Source organism: Neoarius graeffei, chromosome 28, assembly GCF_027579695.1.
Source record: "Neoarius graeffei isolate fNeoGra1 chromosome 28, fNeoGra1.pri, whole genome shotgun sequence".
In the NCBI taxonomy this organism is placed as follows: domain Eukaryota; kingdom Metazoa; phylum Chordata; class Actinopteri; order Siluriformes; family Ariidae; genus Neoarius; species Neoarius graeffei.
The window spans coordinates 3,265,248-3,286,934 of record NC_083596.1 but is presented as its reverse complement, the minus strand read 5'-3'; the positions used below and the strand labels follow the sequence as shown (position 1 = coordinate 3,286,934).

General features: G+C 41.8%; 1 protein-coding gene across 2 annotated transcripts in view; it reads right to left on the bottom strand.

Moving 5' to 3' along the window:
- eng (endoglin) overlaps positions 1–21,687 on the bottom strand; it is an 81,077-nt gene that overhangs the window by 47,271 nt on the left and 12,119 nt on the right. For both annotated transcript variants that reach the window (XR_009651916.1, XM_060913432.1), the window contains exon 3: positions 9,781–9,926. Coding sequence is in view for 1 of the 2 variants with exons in the window: in XM_060913432.1 (XP_060769415.1) it covers positions 9,781–9,926 (146 nt within the window). In the remaining variant the exon portion in view is untranslated. The remainder of the gene's footprint in view (positions 1–9,780; positions 9,927–21,687) is intronic.

Sequence of the window (21,687 nt, the reverse complement as noted above, 5' to 3'; positions counted from 1 at the left end):
CTAGCATGATACTGAACGAGTCGAAGATGAGTAGCTGAACGGAACATATCTGATAGACCACGAAAAAAAGCCAGCCAATATTATTATTATAATACATACACGCTCTTCATATAAGCATTCTCGAAGGTCAATGCTAGCTTACCCACGACTCGGTGCTGTTAACGTGGCAGTCCAGTTACTTTCCAGCCAGTGTAGCATTGAGTGGTTGTGTTAGCGAAGGCCAACACTAGCTTACCATGACTTGGTGCTGTTAGCATGGCAGTGCAGTTACCTTCCAGCCGGTGTAGCATTCAGCAGTAGCGTTAGTGAAGGCCAATGCTAGCTTACCCATGACTCAGTGCGGTTAGTGTGGCAGTCCAATTACCTTCCAGGTGATGTAGCATTGAGTGGTTGCATTAGCGAAGGCCAATGCTAGCTTACCCACGACTCGGTGCTGTTAGTGCGGCAGTCCAGTTACCTTCCAGCTGGTGTAACATTCAGCAGTAGCATTAGCAAAGGCCAACGCTAGCTTACCCACGACTCTGTGCTGTTAGTGCAGCAATCCAGTTACCTTCCAGCCAGCATAGTGAAGGCCAACACTAGCGAAGTCAAGCCAAATATTATTATTATTTTCCTTGTGTAATTTACTTACTTACTTTTAAAATCAACAGCTACACACAAATGGAGCGACCTGGCAGCCAAAATTCTCTAAAAATCTTCCATTTTTAACGAAGCAAACCTGCCGGCCATCTTCGTTTACAAATTTTCATTGTCGCTCGCCAGCGTGGAAGTTTTACGTCTCTGATGTGTGACATCGTGTTGTCTTAACAACCATGCAGCATCGTAACAATATTTCACCCTCATTCTCCATTGGGTAGAGTGACATAATACACATAGGATAAGTGATATGCTAACAATATTGCATGCTATCAAACCAAATGAGTAAAACCCACTAGAAGGGAACAGAACACATTTTTATTCCATAGAAAAAGTCTCCTATATGTATAATAATCTGAAATATCATATGTGTGATATTGTTTTGCCAGCAGGGTTGTACATACAGTAAATCTCCATTATGAACACCATATGTTATGCAAAATAAACACCGCACAGTGGAGATAAATGTGCTCGAAATACAGTCAGTAAATATAAAACAGTGATGAAACAACTGCAGCCCGCAAACCCAAGTGTTTGTATTCGTCAGTACATGGCATGCACTGGCGTTTGATGCCTGGTCAAATGATCCCAGAGGTCTTCCATTTTTGAAAGCCCGCATTTTTATTTCAGACGGTGTGTCTGCGAGCACGAGGCATTATCTCTGAGCTGGAAAGCTGCATTAAGTTTAATTAGTCTCGCAGGAGCCGAGTTGTCAAACATATCGAGGGGTACAAAGCTCAAAATAAAGAAACAGAAAAAAAAAAACCTTCTAAGAGGCAATTTCTGTTTGATCAGAATGCTTTTCTACTCCCTAAAAGATGAAGAGAGAAGGGATAATTCACACAAAGAGCATAAAACAGCATACTTATTAAGAGAAGTGCAATTCGAGGTTAACCAAGACAAGGGTCAATTACTTCAGGCTTTATCCGAGTTGCACTAGTATTACAGCAGATGCCTGATTTACAAGGTTTAAATGAAGTTTTAAAACACTTTAAATGAGCAGTGATAAGGCGCTTTTAAGGCTGGACATTATATGACTGTATTGATGATCAAATTGCAGCCTTGTGCAATCACAGAACAAATCACATAATGATTCAATCATCGCAGAAAGCCGAGGTAAAAGAGCTCGATGGTGCAAGTTTGGACAGAAATAGCTGTATCCAAGCTGGGCTTCGTTCTGAGGCCTCAGGCACCAACCAAACACCTTTGACAATGGGAGATATGGTGCATTCCAAACACCTCTAGGTTTGTGCCTTCGTGTTATGCCTGGAGTTTTGCTTTTTTTTTTCCCCTTGGTATCTAGGATGCCTGGGATATGCCAGAAGACAAGCCTCTCTAGGCCACCAAAGGAAGAGCTTAATTTACAATTTATCAGCAGATTGCAAATGTCTGTCACCAGGCCACCCAAGTAAATTGTGCCCCTGAGCAAAGTCTTAGGACTGGCAGAGGTTAATAAGAGTGGCTCTGCAACTGGAGGTATACTGGGGTCACTGTCCTCAGTCTTTGTAAAAGGACCTTAACCCAAATTCAAGTCCGCTGACGGAAGTGCTTGATGAGCGTGACTCTAGGGGTGTTCACACGGCACATATTTGCATCGATGCTGCACCGATGTATTTTGTTGCGATATATCTTACACCGGTGTAAATTTTGTGGAGCGTTCACATGTCACAAACCTGCTTACTAGAGAGAAGCGTGTTAGCACCGGTGCAGCCCCACTTGCGTTCACACGGCAGTTTTTGCGACCGTGCTATACGATACTAATAATGCGGAAATGAAATATGCGCATGCGTGAAAATGTACTTCCTTTTCCCGGTTGTCATGGCATCACCAAGCGCCGGGAAAACAACGTGGATGAAGACACCAGTGTTGCCAGATACAGCTGACGTTTTCCAGCCCAAAATATGTTCAAATCCGCCAAAATGCACTTAAAACCGCCCAATCTGGCAACACCGGAAGACACGCAGTTCTGTTGATGTTGATATTCGCCATTTTGGAAGCGCAAAATACCAGGATGCAAATTATGCAATGCCCGTATGTAATCAACTCTCCTCACGCGTAGCGAGTCTACCCCTGTAGCGTTCAGACATCCCATTTTATATCGGTGCTGCCCCGCAAACTAGCATTTACTCCGGAGTAAATTTCTTAAACCACCTCCCGAGCAGGGTTAGATTTGCACCAGTTTAAGCAGCTTTCAGGGGCTATACCGGTATAACTTTGTACCGTGTGAACGCTCTACCGGGGCAGCCCCGGTGCTACACCGGAGTAAAAGTTGCCGTGTGAACACCCCTTCTGTAACAGGATCAGTATCATCCTGTCATACTACAGATCAGCCACTGAGGGCACTCGTATTCTCAAAGGTTCTGTAGCCAGCTAGGTTGTGATTTCCATCACGGTAGCATCATTAATAAAAGGGCACACGGAGAATGCAGACCTCCACCAAGGCCAAATGTCATATTCTGCAACGTTTGTGAAAGTGAAACTACATTTGTGGATCTGCCCCGTGACTCAGATCTGCTCCAAAATGTAACAGGTTCTTCCTTGGCCCGTGCTACACCCTTCCACCAAGCTTCATAGAAATCGGGTTGATAGGTTTTGCGCAATCCTGTTTAATGTCTGACAAACAGAAACCACAATGAAAACATAACCTCCTCTGCAGAGGTAAAAATCCCCTAGCTAGGCTTCACCGAGCCCTGAGGGGTTAACTGCGCAACTTTGGTGCAAAACGGGGGAAGGCATGGATGATTCCAAGATATCCCAAGGAGACAGGATGCCCAAGGATACCCTTGAGAACAATAAATAGAAACTGCCGCCACCATCAGCAAGTCTAGTCCTTCTTGTGAACCTTGGAATAGGGTTGATGTAAAGGAGGGGGAAATGGGGATAATTCCAAGGATCCCAAGTGGACTGCAATTCCACTAGGAGTCCATTAGTCACAGGATTTATACACACAAATATTTACAATTCCTGTATTTATTTGTCACCTGTATTCAAATGAGTGGCCATGAAATGTGCTGAATGAAAATTATTTCAACAACGGTCATGTTTGTTGGTTGTAATGCCAACTTCTGACTAGTAGTGTCACCAGGTACAAAATTTCCCACCATGTAACAAAAGGGAAACAATTAAGGGGCAATAATAAATCTCACTGACACCTGTAGAGATGCAGAGATTCAATAAGGATGGGCTGAAAAGCAAGATTTTTGGTTTTGAAAACTTTCTACATAACACAAGACAATTTGTTCTCAGACTAAACACGAGTGTATATTAAAACAATGCTTGCGCTCCACATTGATCTCGACCACTATTTAATAATTAATCAAGCTGTCTGGTTCCTGTGTCTATATTTATGTTCCTTGTACAACAGGAAGAATCTGAAGTGGACGGAAACCACCGAACAGAAATAAAAGAGAGAGAGAAAGCGAGAGGGACCTCCATGTTGTTTAGAGAAAAACAGTCCGGTCTACCTGTACCCTCTTTATGTACTTCATTTCACTTCACTCAAAACTAAACAATGTCCCTTCTAGTGCCCGAGCAGTCGCCCTTGCTATTTTTGTTCCTGTGCTTTCAAGATAGGATTGTTTTCCTTTTTTTCTTGAGTGCAGTTTTTTCCAAGGTTTTGCTGATGCATAACTGTTTCCCGTTATTCTTTGGTTCGCCCCTAAGCCGAGTCGGCTCCACCGCTCCAGTCTCGGCTCGGAGCCAAACGGTGACATCAATGAAAGTCTGTAAGCACCGCCCTTTTGCTAAGTCTCTCTCTCTCTCTCTCTTCCCAAAAGAATGTTCTTGCCATGCGCGCCAAATATAGTTGTCATTGTGGATAAACCATAAGATGGGTCATAAATATGACTAATGTACATTTGAATGAAAGTGAGATATGGAAAAGTCCACTGGTGGCATTATTTATATTCAAATGAGCCTTCATGTATGAGACGAGGCCATGGAACATGCTCATAATCACATATGGAAATGAGAAGTATTCTGAAGAAAGATCATGTTTGGTTATTTTGGCTCCTTCTGACCGATTCCCACGTTTATCATTAATAAACTTGGCAGAGATCACAATGACTCGGGCTGATATCTCTCTCCTCATCTTCTTCCCTCGACTTCTCCCACACTCTTCCCAAGACATGTGTCTCATCTGACAGATTGCGTCTGATGGCTCGCATATGTCAGCTAAATTACTGTTCTGAAGAACAACCAAGGGATAGTTCATTCAATTCAGTTAAATTCTAAGACGATATAAGGTTCATCTTAATGTGTGATCAGTGATTCAACCAAAATGAATCGATTCAGTGGTGGTTTTAGAGAACATGACTCAATCACATCGCCTACACCTTCAGTGTGACTGACAGATATAAAGGCCACGAGGACTAGGGTACAGGGGCCACACTTACAGTTTTCACAAAAAAATGTATAATAATAATTATAAATCACTGCAGTCGTATTAAAAATCGAGTTCAGTCCATTGGATCTTTCCAAACTTGCGCAAAAGAACATTTACCAGGCTTTCTTTCTATTCTTTTTTTTCCATGTGTAGCCCACTAACTTATTACTGACCTCCGAAATATTTTGGGATAAAAAAAATTGAAAATAATTAACCCAATTTTCATTTTGTTCTACATTGCTGGTGAAAGTTATGTTGGGGTTAGTGCACAAGAATGCAAAGGTTACGCTATCAGTTCTCCTTTGTGAGAAATGATTGATTTATTTTTTTAAATTCCGTTTCTGGGATCTGATTTAAACATCATGACCCTGGCATCCAAAACCACTGCCAGAGTCACTTGGGAACAGGATACACATGCTTAAACACTTTTGTGTTCCCATGCATCTGTATGGTTTTTTTTAATCCAATACATAGCTCTTATGCAAGTTCCAAACTGAAACCATAAGGGCATTGAGTTTTCTTTCCTACTGGAGACTCACTCTCTCTCTCTCTCTCTCTTTCTCTCCCTCAACTGTAGGAGAGGAGAGGAGGTCATTGCTCAAATGTGATTTTGATCCCCACTGCTTCTTGTTTCTCATTAAGATACAGATATTGCACCCACCTTAAACTTCTATACTTTTACAAACATGGCTACACATTTTCATAATTTCTATGTTTTCGCCAATCATCTCATTCATAATGTTTCATCTTGGGCTGATGTCCCGCAAAACATCAAACGTCATCCTGCATATCTGGAGAAAAAGAATAGTTTGGACAGAAGAAGTCATCTTGTGTGAAAGATTTGCCAGAAGAAGCCATGGCTGGGTTGGAACTGGCTTTGACTTGAGCAGAAAAGGCTTTATCTTGGGAAGAAGAAGAAGAAGAAATATCAGTTTGGACAAAAGAAAAGAAAAAGGCCTTGGCTTGGGCAGGAGAAGACTAGTCTGGCTAACGCGACTTCAAAGCTCTCCGAGCTATTGGTCTGGCCAAGATATTAAGCCCAACCGTTTCCCAGAGCCCGTGGTTGACCCGCCTCCCTGAAATGCCTCAGTTTGCTACTGGTCGAAGCCAGAAAAGGCTGTGACGAAGCTTAAACCAATCACATCACTCTTTCCTCTGACGTATGTGATGCGACGGGGCTAACTGGTAGATTAAACCATAGACATCCTATTATTAAACTCTTACCGAAGCCGGTCGGGAGCAAGGCAAAAACATCCTTCCTTTCAATAAATACCTCCAGGGCTGCTCTTTGCTCCGTTTTCAATGAGAACTTCCCGTTGAATGCTTTCAATACAGCATTCGTGAATGAAGCGCTTCCGGCGTAGATTCTGTAAACAATCTATGGCTTCCGGTCGCAGTTCTACTACGTCAGTGCCTTGAACACGCCTCTACCCAGGGCCGTTGGAGATGCTCAAAGTTGATCGGTTCCCGATTTTTCGGGAGCTTGGAAGAGCTGTAGATAGCTTGCCTGGCCAGACTAAGCTCGCAACAGGCCCTCGTGTTGCGTCACACTTAGGATGGGCGGGCCCAGGCTAGGAGAAGACAGAGTTTGGACAGAAGTCCAAGAGAGGAAGAAAAAAGCCTTAGCTTGAGCAGAGACCTCAGTTTGCATGGAAGAGACATTGGGCAGAAGCGGATGAAGACTCGGCTTGAGTAGAAGTCCCAGGGTGGAAAAAAGAAGTCTCGGCTTCGGCAGAAGAAGCTTTATTTGGATGGAAGAGGGCTCAGTGTTGGGCAGTTGGAGCAGACAGAGCCTCAGCTTGGGCAAAGAAAAAAAAAGCCTTGAGCATTGAGAAAAGCCTTGGCTTGGACAAAATAAAAGTTTTTGGGTGGAAGAGGACTCAGCTTGGACAAAAGAAGTATCTACTTGGGCAAACTGGACATAAAAACCCTTGGCGTTGTTTAAAAGAAGCCTTAGCTTGAGCAGAAAAGTCCTCAGCTTGGACAAATGTAAAAGTTAGCATTCGTTTTTAAATGAATCAGATAAAACCCAAAAAGTTCTCAGTCGTGAACTTTTTACAGAGTTGGACATGGTGTCCTTGTCCCATCTTTGCCATTAGTAAACATGGCAAAGAGTACAAAGACACCACTGATGCTGATCCTTGACACACACTCTTGGTGGTGGGAAACACGTACTCCCTCGCTCCCAGTAGAGATCCCGAACTGACTCCTTCTAACCCGCCCGCTGTAACCCGAATCACCACCGGGAGCTGTTTTTCACCCGCCTGGCATGTGTTGGAGATATTTCGTGGCCGCTCAGATGAGATGTCCTGACCGCTTTCCCTCCAGCCCCCGCGGGAGCTGCAGAGCTGCTGGTCATCTGGCATCAATCTGACTCCAGTATGCTTTGAGAAAACAAAGTCAGCCCCCCAGGAGCGGCACAGTCTCAGCAAACGTTTGGATGGAGTTGGTTTGGAAATTCGGACGGAGGGTATTAGGTTTGGGATTTCGCTCAGAGTCGTGATTAAAGGTTTCGGGAGCTTGAAATGAGGTTCCCTGCTGCTGTAGAGTCTGATTTACACTGCGGGGGTTGATATAGTGCTACATATCAACAGACTGCTTCTCCAGAAGGGGATTAGTAATATTTCACATTTCCTATTTGATCGAGAATAAATTAGGTGATAAATATTCTGGAACGTGCATTGCATCGCCTTGTTTTGCCAGTGCTTTTGCACCAAAGTCACCTGATGGAGGGTAAAAAGTGAGCAGATGCAGACATGATGCTGAAAAACACCACGTGTTCATCGTAGGTATGACTCTCACTCATGCATAAAACATCACCATCCGAATATTTGAATTAAAAGCCATCAATAATCGCAAAAACGTCCGGGGAAAATGTACACCAAAGGACGGAGCTTTAAATACATTTCAACTGGAATACTCGAAATGAACTTGCATTGTTGTCCTGTCAAAGTCAGAGTTCATTTTTTAATCCACTTTTTTAATTAAAGCAAAGTGATCTGATTGGTCAGAAGGTGTTGAGTTCAGTTTATATCAATGCGCTCGTCCAATCGTCATTCACAGAGACCTGAAGAGCAGATTTCAAAAATGTAGGCGTTCTCTAAAGAGCTGTTAATTTCACTGTGATGGAAGGAGTCTCCAGCATCAGCGTTTTGTCACAGTGCATGTCGGAGTTACAAGCTGCGTTTTTATTACTATTAATTTCAAGAGAGACAAAAAAAAAAGAGAGAGTGAGTTTGTGAGGGTACGTGTGTTTATAGCTGCTACAACATTAGTCTCATCTCATCTCATTATCTCTAGCCGCTTTATCCTTCTACAGGGTCGCAGGCGAGCTGGATCCTATCCCAGCTGACTACGGGCGAAAGGCGGGGTACACCCTGGACAAGTCGCCAGGTCATCACAGGGCTGACACATAGACACAGACAACCATTCACACTCACATTCACACCTACGCTCAATTTAGAGTCACCAGTTAACCTAACCTGCATGTCTTTGGACTGTGGGGGAAACCGGAGCACTCGGAGGAAACCCACGCGGACACGGGGAGAACATGCAAACTCCACACAGAAAGGCCCTCACCGGCCCCGGGGCTCGAACCCAGGACCTTCTTGCTGTGAGGCGACAGCGCTAACCACTACACCACCGTGCCGCCTACAACATTAGTGACAACAGGAATTATCTTGTTTCATGTCCGTTCCACAACAGTACACATGACTATAAAGAGTATGGCATGTCGCAGGATTAACAGTGATGAGTGAAGAAATGTCATTGTTACAGGTCAACCTGTAAATTTTCAACCTAGGTGATTTTTTTTTTTGACCTGGGTTAAAAAATTTTTTAACCTAGTTCATAATTTCCAACCTAGGTAAAATTTTGCATGATCTAAGATTCTTAAAAAGGATTTTCCATCACTTCTTCCATCTCTCTTTCTTCCATCCACGTCTTCTCTGTCTACACCTACCGAGTATTTCCTCTTGTCTGTCTGTCTATTCCTATCTACCAAATTAACATTTTTAATTTGTGCTAGCAGCGGTAGCCCAAATTGTTACCCTCACTCAGGATCTTTCTACTTTCTTCTTCTTTTTTTTTCAATCTCTTTCTTCTTCTTATTAATAATAATAATAATAATAATAATAATAATATCCTAACATTACTTAGGATGCTATTTCTCCCTCAGTTTTCAACCAATCATCACCAAATTTCACATGAAGAATCCCTTTGGGCTAAATTACATTGCTATGACTTTTGGTGCTGATCTGGATCACTGAACTGGAATGATCCACGAAAAATGGGCTTTTTGTCAATCACTTATAACTCTGTCAATTTTCATTATTATTTCAATCAGTCTTTTTTTTATCTTGCTCAGCAAAATGACCCTCACCTTGACCTTCAGTTGACAAAGGTCAGCTAGCGCAAATTACTGTGACTTTAGTCACAGTGTCTATCTAGTTTTAAAATATCTTTTTTCATACTTAACCAGGATTCAAACTCCAAACCTTCTGATTCTGAACCCAACACCTGAACCACTAGACCAGCGATGAGACTGTGATGGAAGGAGCAATTTATATTTTGAATTTATTAATGAATCCAGTTTTATTACATTATCAAGTTAGTTTAAAATACAAAGTCTTCCCAAATCTGAACCCTAAACCCAACCCGAGATAGAGTAAATCTCTCTCATACAAGTAGCAAATTATGAACTGGGTTAAAAATCCCACCGAACCTCCAGTTCTGACCTGGAACATAAATATTGGGCTTACCACTGAACTAAAGAACAGATTGAGGATGTGCACTTCCGTCCCATTCTTCATCACGAAGTTCGTTCCACATCCTTCTGTGAGCTCGTCTACGGTGATGACCCCATCTCTTTTTCCGTAAATCCCCTCCAGGCGACAGAATGAGGGATCTGACAAGACAAGGAAGGATTTGTCCTTTAATCTTTAATAAATATTATAAAATAGAAATTGTGATCATTGGAAAATTTACACCACCCAGCCATTATTTTGCTAGAAGAGCACATCCTGGAGTTTTTGTTGTTGTTGTTTTATTCCTCACATTGGATCATCGTACATGGCAGTGATGTCATTTTAGGTTTGTTGAAAATAAAAAAAAATTCCAAAGTCATCATTGGAGGAAATGTTTTTGCTCATTGTTCAACAACACTTCCACTTTAAATGATGGAGAGCTCACATACTCACACTCTCTCTCTCACACACACACACACACACACACACACGCCTGCTGATTTATTAAAACCCGGGACACCAAAACCCCGATCTCCACTAAACCCTGACTTCACGTTGTCATCTGTGTGTCTTATATTGTTTTCCAGAGATGTTGAAATGATTTATCAGAGTCTTTATTTGGCGCCTCGGTCAATGAATATTTCCCCAGGAAGTGACGGGTCAGGTGTCATTTCCTAGCCAATCAGCAGCAGGGCTCGGTTCACGTTTGAAATGAAAGCCCGAGGGCGTGATTGGCTGCTGAGGTGTAACCCGTGGCACCGGCACACAGCCACATTTATTGTTTTAAAGACTTGGCTTGAACGCTTTGCAGGCTGACCCAGACTCTACGTCTCCCTCAACTTCTTTTCTATCATTCTATCTATAAAGAGTCATTTTCTCTTCATCATGATGGAACAGAAATGTACCTTTATGTTGTGAAAGAAAAACCAATAGTGTTATACTGAAGAGTGATGGAGTCTTGGTCAAGAATGGAAAATAACACAACACACAACACATACTTTGTCAGTCAGGAAGGGAATAAAACACAGTGCACGGTGCCATTATCAGAAAATAATCAACAGTGGAATGGTCTGATGAAGCCGAGTTCGCGTTACGGGGTTACAGCACATCCTGAAGACCTCGAGATTTTCAGTTACAGACAGTGTGTTCACCAGATATTCACCAGTTTTATGATTCTCTTTGAAGCCTGACACACCGAGTCATAATCTTGAACTCTGTGCAGCTAGCTAGCTAAAATAAGCAACTTTAAACCTACAAACTTAGGAAGAATTAGTCTGATCATTTTTTTTACAAATATGATGAAAGCTCTTGTTGGATCAGCGGTCAAATCCTTAAACTGTGAATATTAAGTTGTTTCGATTTAATTCGCTTTTAATGTGAGGTTAACGCATTTTTAACGTATAAAAATGATGTTGTTAGTGTGTAGTCTGGTCCTGTTAGTCTCCAATAGTGCAATTAAGCTGCATTATGTTTTGTTTTGGGCGGCACGGTGGTGTAGTGGTTAGCGCTGTCGCTTCACAGCAAGAAGGTCCGGGTTCGAGCCCCGTGGCCGGCGAGGGCCTTTCTGTGCGGAGTTTGCATGTTCTCCCCGTGTCCGCGTGGGTTTCCTCCGGGTGCTCCGGTTTCCCCCACAGTCCAAAGACATGCAGGTTAGGTTAACTGGTGACTCTAAATTGAGCGTAGGTGTGAATGTGAGTGTGAATGGTTGTCTGTGTCTATGTGTCAGCCCTGTGATGACCTGGCGACTTGTCCAAGGTGTACCCCGCCTTTCACCCGTAGTCAGCTGGGATAGGCTCCAGCTCGCCTGCGACCCTGTAGAACAGGATAAAGCGGCTACAGATAATGAGATGAGATGTTTTGTTTTTTTAAAAAGGGGTTATTTTTTTTGTTTTGTTTTTAAAGAGTGAAGAAAATGATCAGTAGATTAGTTCCAAGAGGATTTTCACAATGTGGGTCAAATTATAGATTCTGAGAAAGTGATTAGCAAAAAAATAAAATAAAAACCCAACTAAAGGTCGATTTATACTCGTACACTGAGGTGTATTTGTGTAAGAACTCAGAGAAAGGGTTTATGGGTAAGCGTGGTGTGCAGAGTCATGCTGTGTTTATCTACAGGACTTTTAGGTGAACACTGATTGGCTGAAACGAGGAGGTGTGTCCGGTTGCGTACCGCAAGTGTCAGGGGTCCTTGTTTGCGTTTTCAGAGAACGGTCGAGCTGCAGCTCCTCCCATCAAATCCACACAGCCATATGTTATTTAGATAAAGCAATAAAACTACACTAACTATCTAGGGCAAATTAAAAAGCTGCAATTTACAGACAGTGGGTGGGGCTTATTAAATATTCGTTTTTAATATTTACATCTTTTTCTGTGGAAAAGAAAATCTGAAAACTGTCCTCTATCTGATCAACTTTAATACACAGTGTGTGCGATTCAGAACCCTGAAGTGAGTCCTGTTGGTCGTCTTCTTCTTCTTCTTCTTCTTCTCTGCCCCGAGTGGCGTTCAGGCAGATAGCGACAGGGACGCTTGTTCACAAACTACTGAAGCTGAAGTACAAACCAAGTCACTTTTTTCCAGGAGCAGCCAGAGAAGGAACAGGAAGCCGGCACGTTTGCGAGGATGACAGGAAGTGCCATGTTTAGAAGATGAGCTCGTCATGGCCTGCTAACAGTTATCCGTTTTTTCCAGACCTAAACCTCGACACGTTCTAATGAAGTGGATGTACTACAGCAGGGTTTAGAGCTCTCAAAGCTGCCTTTAACGCTAACACCAAGCCTCATTCCTGTGTAAAAGTCAACGGCTTGTGACAGTGAAGAGATTTATCTCAGCCTCCGCTGTGGGAGTCTCCACTCGGTCACATCTATCAGTCACCAAAATCAGGCGCGGAGCTGCGTTCACGCTGACCGATGAACCTGACCCCCGGAAATGCCGATGTCACTAAACGCCTCTGCTAAACGTTTCTGTGTTAAATGAGGTAGAATCTACTTTATCAGTAGCTCCAACGACTCTTTCCCATGCAAACGGCGCCTCGAGGCTGAGGATGGATTTCAGTTCGCTCGTGGGTTCAGCAGGGAGTAATGGGAGTGTGTGTTGTGTCATTTCTCATTGTGAGAGTTGGCAGATAAAATGATAGCTGTCGCTGTACATCGTGAGCACTTTATGAGGCATTTCTATGCTTTGCACTTTTTCCTTGGTGTGTGTGTGTGAGAGAGACAGTGTGTTAGTTTCCTGCTCGACCCCGAGACCTCACTGTGAGTCAAAACACACTCATAAGGGAGTCCTGTTTACTGGCAAAGGGGATGAACAGAGGGAGTTAGTCATGAAAGGATTGCTAAATGCTGGACACACACACCGGGGGTGCACAGTGTGATAAATTCCATCCCACTGTGCTTTTAAAATGACTGTTTTCAGCATTGCTGAAGTTTGAGTATTTAGTAAATAAATCATTTTTAATATAAATAAATACAACTCAGGGTGGAAACAGTAACACCGCTTCTTGAGTGTTCAGCGCAACGCAGCGGTTTATTCCTTACTTATTTATATAACGTATTAAATCGTCCACTTATCAAATTTTTATAGGCTACAGTAATATTCGCAGAATTAGTTTTAGTAGAAGTGTGGTTACGATGAAGTATCTCAGTCTGATCCCACAATCTGTGGCTGCAAAACGGAAAGCAAAAAATCCGCATCGAGCAGAATCGTTTCTTGTTTTGCGAGTTCACTTCGCTGAGATACTGCAGGCCTCCAGTCAGCAGAAAAACAAGGAACAAAAAATAAACCCTCAAAGAACTCGTCCTGATCTGGCAGCGAATGTCTACATCCTGGAAACGGCGACTTCCTTTATTGAGTCTCGTCAGAAAGTCGGAGCCACTCCTCAAACGTGGCGCTCGGCTATTGTTTCCTATTATTTGCATTTCACTGTGCGTCTACAGCAGGTGTGGAGCTCCAGGATTTATCACCGATATGATCACATGGTCGCAGAGTTTCTCACACGCTTATTACTGGAGGAGGGTTTCAGGAGCAGAGAGGAGTTTTCTGTAATGAGCTCCCCGAGCTGCTACGATGGACGCATACGCTCAGGCCTAATTATCTGTGCAGTACATTCATCAATTCGCGCGGCTTGTGTCCGTGAGTGTTCTGGCCCACGCTCTGGTTTACTGATGATAAGTTTTATTAGTTATACACCATCGAGCCAGAGTGACACAGAGTAAATTCCTAACGTTTACATGCCTTCAGGAAACCCATGAGTTGCTCCATGAGTGGTGATCCACACCGCTCCAAAAAGTTGAAGAAATCCAAAAATGTGTCCGCTACAAAGAGCTGTGCTTACAAAAGGGTCATTTAGGGGTTTTTCATGTAGTTAAGGGTTCTTCCCCTTTTTAAAAGGGTTTTAATTTGGAACAGGGCAATTATGTTCTACATCTAGAGTACAGAGTACTGAGTTTAGCAGACAGAATAACACCTACTGTATGTAGAGTAGCATATAGAGTGTAGAGTATAGCATTTAGAGTGTAGTGTGTCGCATATAGAGAGCAGCATGTAGAGTGTAGCGAAAAAAGCATAGTGCATGGATTACAGAGTATAGTCTAAAGAAAAATAGCGTGTATAGAATATAGTGTGTATAGAGTATAATGCAAGGAATGTAAAGTACAGAGTGTGGAATGTAGAGTGTATATAGAGTATACCCTATAGAGTGCAGCATATAGCATATATAGAGTAAAGTGTATGGAATATAGCATATAGAGTGTGAAGTAAGTATAGTATACATGGTATAGCATGTATAGAGTATAGTGTACAGGGTATAGTGTGTATAGAGCAAGGAATGTAAAGTACAGAGTGTGAAGTATAGTGTGTATAAAGTATAGCATGAATAGAGTATACCATATAGAGTGCAGCATATATAGAATCAAGTGTATGGAATGTAGCATACAGAGTGTGGAGTAAGTATAATGTACAGGATATACGGTTAGGTCCATATATATTTGGACACTGACACAAATTTTGGGTTTTTTTTACCTGTTTACTGAAACATATTCAAGTTATAGTTATATAATGGACATGGACATAAAGTCCAGACTTTCAGCTTTCATTTGAGGGGATCCACATTAAAATTGGATGAAGGGTTTAGGAGTTTCAGCTCCTTAACATGTGCCACCCTGTTTTTAAAGGGACCAAAAGTAACTGGACAATTGACTCAAAGGCTATTTCATGGGCAGGTGCGGGAAATTCCTTCATTATGTTATTCTCAATTAAGCAGATAAAAGGCCTGGAGTTGATTTGAGGTGTGGTGCTTGCATTTGGAAGATTTTGCTGTGAAGAAAACATGTAGTCAAAGGAGCTCTCCATGCAGGTGAAACAAGCCATCCTTAAGCTGCGAAAACAGAAAAAACCCATTCGAGAAATTGCTACAATATTAGGAGTGCCAAAATCTACAATTTGGTACATCCTGAGAAAGAAAGAAAGAAAGCACTGGTGAACTCATCAATGCAAAAAGACCTGGAAGCTCACAGAAGACAACAGTGGTGGATGATCGCAGAATAATTTCCATGGTGAAGAGAAACCCCTTCACAACAGCCAATCAAGTGAACAACACTCTCCAGGAGGTAGACGTATCAATATCCAAATCTACCATAAAGAGAAGACTGCATGAAAGTAAATACAGAGGGTTCACTGCACGGTGCAAGCCACTCATAAGCCTCAAGAATAAAAAGGCTAGATTGGACTTTGCTAAAAAACATCTAAAAAAGCCAGCACAGTTCTGGAAGAACATTCTTTGGACAGATGAAACCAAGATCAACCTCTACCAGAATGATGGCAAGAAAAAAGTATGGCGAAGGCGTGGCACAGCTCATGATCCAAAGCATACCACATCATCTGTAAAACATGGCGGAGGCAGTGTGATGGCTTGGGCATGCATGGCTGCCAGTGGCACTGGGTCACGAGTGTTTATTGATGATGTGACACAGGACAGAAGCAGCCAGATGAATTCTGAGGTATTCAGAGACATACTGTGTGCTCAAATCCAGCCAAACTGATTGGTCGGCGTTTCATAATACAGATGGACAATGACCCAAAACATAAAGCCAAAGCAACCCAGGAGTTTATTAAAGCAAAGAAGTGGAATATTCTTGAAAGTAAGTCACCTGATCTCAACCCAATTGAGCGTGCATTTCACTTGTTAAAGACTAAACTTCAGACAGAAAGGCCCTCAAACAAACAGCAACTGAAAACCGCTGCAGTAAAGGCCTGGCAGAGCATTAAAAAGGAGGAAACACGGCGTCTGGTGATGTCCATGAGTTCAAGACTTCAGGCAGTCATTGCCAACAAAGGGTTTTCAACCAAGTATTCGAAATGAACATTTTATTTACAGTTATTTAATTTGTCCAATTACTTTTGAGCCCCTGAAATGAAGGGATTGTGTTTAAAAAATGCTTTAGTTCCTCACATTTTTATGCAATCATTTTATTCAACCCACTGAATTAAAGCTGAAAGTCTGAACTTCAACTGCATCTGAATTGTTTTGTTCAAAATTCATTGTGGTAATGTACAGAACCAAAATTAGAAAAATGTTACCTCTGTCCAAATATTTATGGACCTAACTGTAGCATGTATAGAGTATAGTGTACAGGGTATAGTGTGTACAGAGTTTAGCATATACATGAGTGCATGGAATGTACCATATAGGGTGTGGAGTACCACATGTATAGAGTATAGAATGTATAGAGTATTGTGTATACAGTATAGGGTGTATAAAGTATAGTGTGTGTATAGAGTTCAGTGTATAGAGTATAGTATGTATAGAGTATACCATATAGAGTCTAGCATATAGCATACATAGAGTCAGGTGTATGGAATGTAGCATATAGAGTGTGAAGTAAATATAGTGTACAGGGTATAGTGTGTACAGAGTATAGCATATATATATATATATATATATATATATATATATATATATGTTTTTTTTTTCCTACATTGTAGAACAATACTGAACTCATCAAAACTATGAAATAACATATGGAACATATGGAATTATATGGTAAACAAAAAAGTGTTAAAAAAACATGTTTCATCGTTTAGGTTCTTCAAAGTCGTCACTATTTACCTTGATAACAGCTTTGCACACTATCGGCATTATCTGAACCAGCTTCATGAGGGAGTCACCTGGAACGCTTCTCAATTAACAGGTGTGTCTTGTCAAAAATGGAATTTCTTGCCTTCTTAATCCATTTGACACCATCAACCAGTAAAGAGTAAATAATAAAAATACAGTAAATAGCCCTGTTCGACAACTGTAGTAATCCATATTATGTCAAGAACCACTCAACTAAGTAAAGAGAAATAACAGTCAGTCATTACTTTAAGACACAAAGTGTCTTAGTTAATTAAAATAAAGAAAAAACATTGAATTTGAAGGTGTTTCCAAACTTTTGACTGGTACTGTATATATATTGCATGGAATGTAGCATATAGGGTGTGGAGTATACTGTATAGAGTGTACAGAATGTATTGTGTATAGAGTATAGCATGTTTAGAGTACAGAATGTATAGAATATTGTGTGTATAGTGTGTATGAGTATAGGTGCGAGGATAGAATGTATAGAGTGTAGTGTGTATAGAGCATAGAATATGTATTGTGTCCAGAATATAACGTATATAGACTATAGTGTGTATAGAGTATAGATTATAGACTATAGATTATAGAGCATATAAATAGTGAATAGAAAGTTATTTATTTGGGATTTGGCCTCACTGCCTGTTTGGTGGGACCTGAGTAAGGAGTAAAACACCGTCATGTCATGCTCTTTGTGGAAAATAATCAAGAACAAGGTGGTGTGATGAAGCAGATTTACCACCAACTGTTAATTTAATTATTTTCCGATATTTTCCATGTTTTAGTGTTTTCCTCTTCTTGCACCACAGCAATTTCCCAAAGATTATGTATTTATTTAACAAAGACACGTCATACATTTTATCCGTTTAATGCTGTGGAACGCACGTTATAGCAGCGATAAACCATCGTTCCCTCAAAAGCCTCTTGAAGTTAAGAAGACTAAAAAGGCAGCTTGTCATGTGGCTGAGAAACTGCAAAGAAGCGTAAACTCATCTGGTCTGGACATGTCAGAAAGTTACAGCTTTACCTCAGACTGTTAAAGCGCCGATGCTGGAGACTCCTCCCATAAATGTTACATCAACATTTAATGGATGTCGCTTTGAATATTTTAGATGTAAAAGAGGTACGGAGGTGAATCTGTAAACTCGTACATCAACTATAACATGGGATTGAGCTAGAGGTCGCGTCGTGATTCACATTATTTGATTTTAACACTTCAGGTGTCACATGGCCTTGTGGGATTATTTGAAAAGACGTCCCTTTCTTCCCTGCGAGTTGTAAGTGCTTGTAGATTGGAGCCTGCCATGTCTTTCAGCATGCTTCATATTCAAGAGGATATAAGGAGGCTTAAAAGGCTAAAGAGGTGAAGTGAAGGGGGTCGGAGTGACCAAGTGAACAAGGGAGGGAGCGAAAAAACGTCCTGCCTCTGCTCCATGCACCTATTGTCCCAGGACTTCCATGGCCGCCGACCCCGGCCTAACCATCCACAGGAAGACAAACAAGCTCTTATCAGAGGCGCACAGAGACCTGAGCTGTCCCGTGACCTTTAACCCCGACTCCAAAAAATTCCGACCCAAGTCATATAATCAGTCTAACAGTTTGAATGAAGTGTGACTGCTCACTCTTCACCAAGAATACGCCTTTAGATTTGATAGTAATACAGGAGTAAATGTTAATATATGTATATAAAATTAGCAACAGAGATAATATGGATAAAACCTGAGCCTCAGACATATTTCTGATACTTATAGATCCTCCTGAGCACAAACGGAAATCAAATTAAATTCCTTTTCAGAGAAGTCATGCATGATATATGACACAAAGAAGATTTTTAATAATGAAAATATTGATGAAACAGTTTTAGTTCCACTTTTAATTCCGAGTTCATGAAGAACTTACAGCTTCCCAGACTTCACCTCACTTCATTGTTTCCTTGTTACTGAGAAGCTACAAAGTGCAAAGCCCTCCGTCTTCACAGGTCAGTACATTTCCAGTTACAGCTTGAACTCGGTGTGTTACAAAAATGCTGATACTGGAGACTCCTTCCATAAATATTGTTACATTACAGAGACATCGCAAGATGCAAAAACCCTTTCTAAAAAAAAAAAGACTTTCCTGAGGTGGAAAGCTTGTTACAAAGCGCTGACACTGGAGACTCCTTCCATAAACCTTGAATGAACATCTCTTTCGAGAAATCTTCACCTTATCGATCCGCTGCACGAGTCCCTCTGAATGAGCCATTACTATAGAAACCATCATGTCGTCGGCGGCTGTCCATCGCTAGCGATGATGACTGGATGCACAGAGGCCCAAACCAGAGTGGCAGAGTCGTCCGCAGTGGTGGCATGAACAGCCTGGCTGAGCTGCTATGGAATGTTTGGTTTCGTGAGTGCTCGTATACTCCCTTTGATGCTTGTCTTCAATTGCAGACACTGAGCTTTTAACTATGCTTCACCATGTTGCGCTCTGTCCAAGGCGTCCCTTTCCCACGTCTGATCGATAATTATGGCATTCTTCATGTTTCTTTTCAAAACGTCTTTGCACCTCAGTTTCTGTCCTCGTTGTCTCCTCTTTCCAAGCCTCAGTTCTCTGTAGAATTCGGCTTTGGGTAGTCGCGTGTCAGGCATGCGCCAGTTGTGTCCAGCCCAATGAAGTTGGGAGGCTGTGATCAAGGCTTCCACGCTTACTGTACTGGCTCGACTGAGCACTTCTACATCAGGGACCTCACCCTGCCATCTTATTTTGAGGATTTGACGCAGGTGTCCGAGTTGTAGCCTGGTCAGTTTCTTGAAATGTTTACAGTAGAGCGTCATGCATTCGGTGGCGTAAAGCAAAGATGGTAAGACTGTGGTGTTGTATACCTTCAACTTGGTGGTTCTCTTGATGTCATGGCGAGACCATAGTTGCTTTTGTAATGCACCGAAAGCTTCGGTGGCAGCTTGAATCCAGCAGTCTACCTCCAAGTCTGAGGAGTCTGTGTTGGCAACTGCACTGCCGAAGTAGATGAAACTCTCAGAACTCCTAAGAGGCCAAACTTCACTGACCAAACCAACGTTGTCTGACACTGCCTGTGGCTCAGATCAGGGTTGGTACAAGAGTTCTGTTTTCATGGTATTGATTTTCAATCCAAAGAGGGTTGGAGCTGTGGCAAAGCGATCAACGATTTCCTGCATGTCGTCCAAATCTGTTGCGACAAATGCAGAGTCGTCTGCATACAGCAGCTCTCGTATGCAAACTTGCCGAGTTTTGGCTGAGGACTTGAGTCTGCCAAGATTGAAGAATTTGCCTTCCGATCAAGTCCTGATGTACGTAGACTCCTTTATCTAGGTTAGTGCCCATAGTCTCTACTAACATGTTTTAACATAAACAAACAAGTGCATTAATATAAATCAGGGGTTTACGGCTGAACTCCTGTCAGATCTGCCATTTTAGAAAAATTCCAGGATTCAATTCAACACTGCAGTGTTTTAATCTAATTTAATAAACAGCAACATGTTTCTCTCGCCAAACAATTTCAAATTGATGGTAACAGTAATTTCGTTTAACCAATAACACAAACAGGCTTCTCAAAAATTTTCTTCTCATATGCGTATTCAGGGACATATGGCATACACAGACTTTTTACAGCGATGACGGATCATCAGGAACAACAGCGGGAACAGAATGCTAAGTATTTACAAATGAATTAGTGGATGAGGATGAGCTGGTGGTGGTGGCGGGGCGCGACGCGGCACGGGGAGCTCGTCCGTCTTCGCTGCATTAATTAGCGGTGTGTCTCGTGGAGGAAGGATTCGTTTAGCCGAGGCTGTTAGCCTGTTCCACTGAGCAGATGGAAGCACCCGCACTCTTAATCATTCAAGTCTGATGTCGCTGCACACAAACATATGTTTCTTATAGAAGCGAAGAATGCTGCAGCAGCGCCACTGATGACTCTGACCCAAAGGAAGATTTATGTGAGAGTCTCTGGGAAATGATTCAAGCGTATTTGATAAATCCTCAGTTTGACCTCAGCCATGTCCTGAAAATCGGCTCCTCTGAGTGATGCAGAAGAGCTGTCTCACAGGGACCGGACAGTCAGGACAGTGAACGTACACAATGTCCCCATAACTCCAGATGTAGCCCTTTAACAATGATATGTTTATTTTCAGTGTTAGAAGACTTCTCCTGAAGTTTTGCACTGGAGATACAACTCCAAGGATCGATTAAGCTGGATACAAACTAATTTATTTGTAAATCATTCAGATAATTTGCAAATGAAATACAGCTTGGTGGGAAACTAATTTTGTGGAAATTTACAGATAAGAAGACTCACTAATGTGAACCTCAGCTGATCAGCTTCAAATCCTGTAATTGTCAATGAGTTACAAAGGAACAGTGTTTTATTTCTTTTCTACTTCAACAAATTGCCAACGATTAGCATTTTTAATTGATAAATGAAATACACTTCACCCTTTACAACCATTTAACGCTGAAATGACGTAGTTCCTGTCCTCAGTTACATTACAGCAGATATATAAGCAGTCGTTCCCTCACCAGCCCCTCTCATTTTCTCTCTTAAAGGAAATGTCTTGCAAATAAAAAAACTGAGCTAAAAGTAGGTCTTTATGTCTGTCCTTTATTTAAAAAAAAAAAGCTGTATGTTGAATTTGTTCTTAATGATATAACCACTAAAGTGATGAAAATAGACAGGACTATTTTTTGCCAGGGAGGCCGCCGTAACTATCATGCGTGACGTCATTTTCCACAAGCACAGCGGAGGTGTACGAAAATATGTCCAACCGTAAACTGGCTATCCTTGACCCTGTGATAG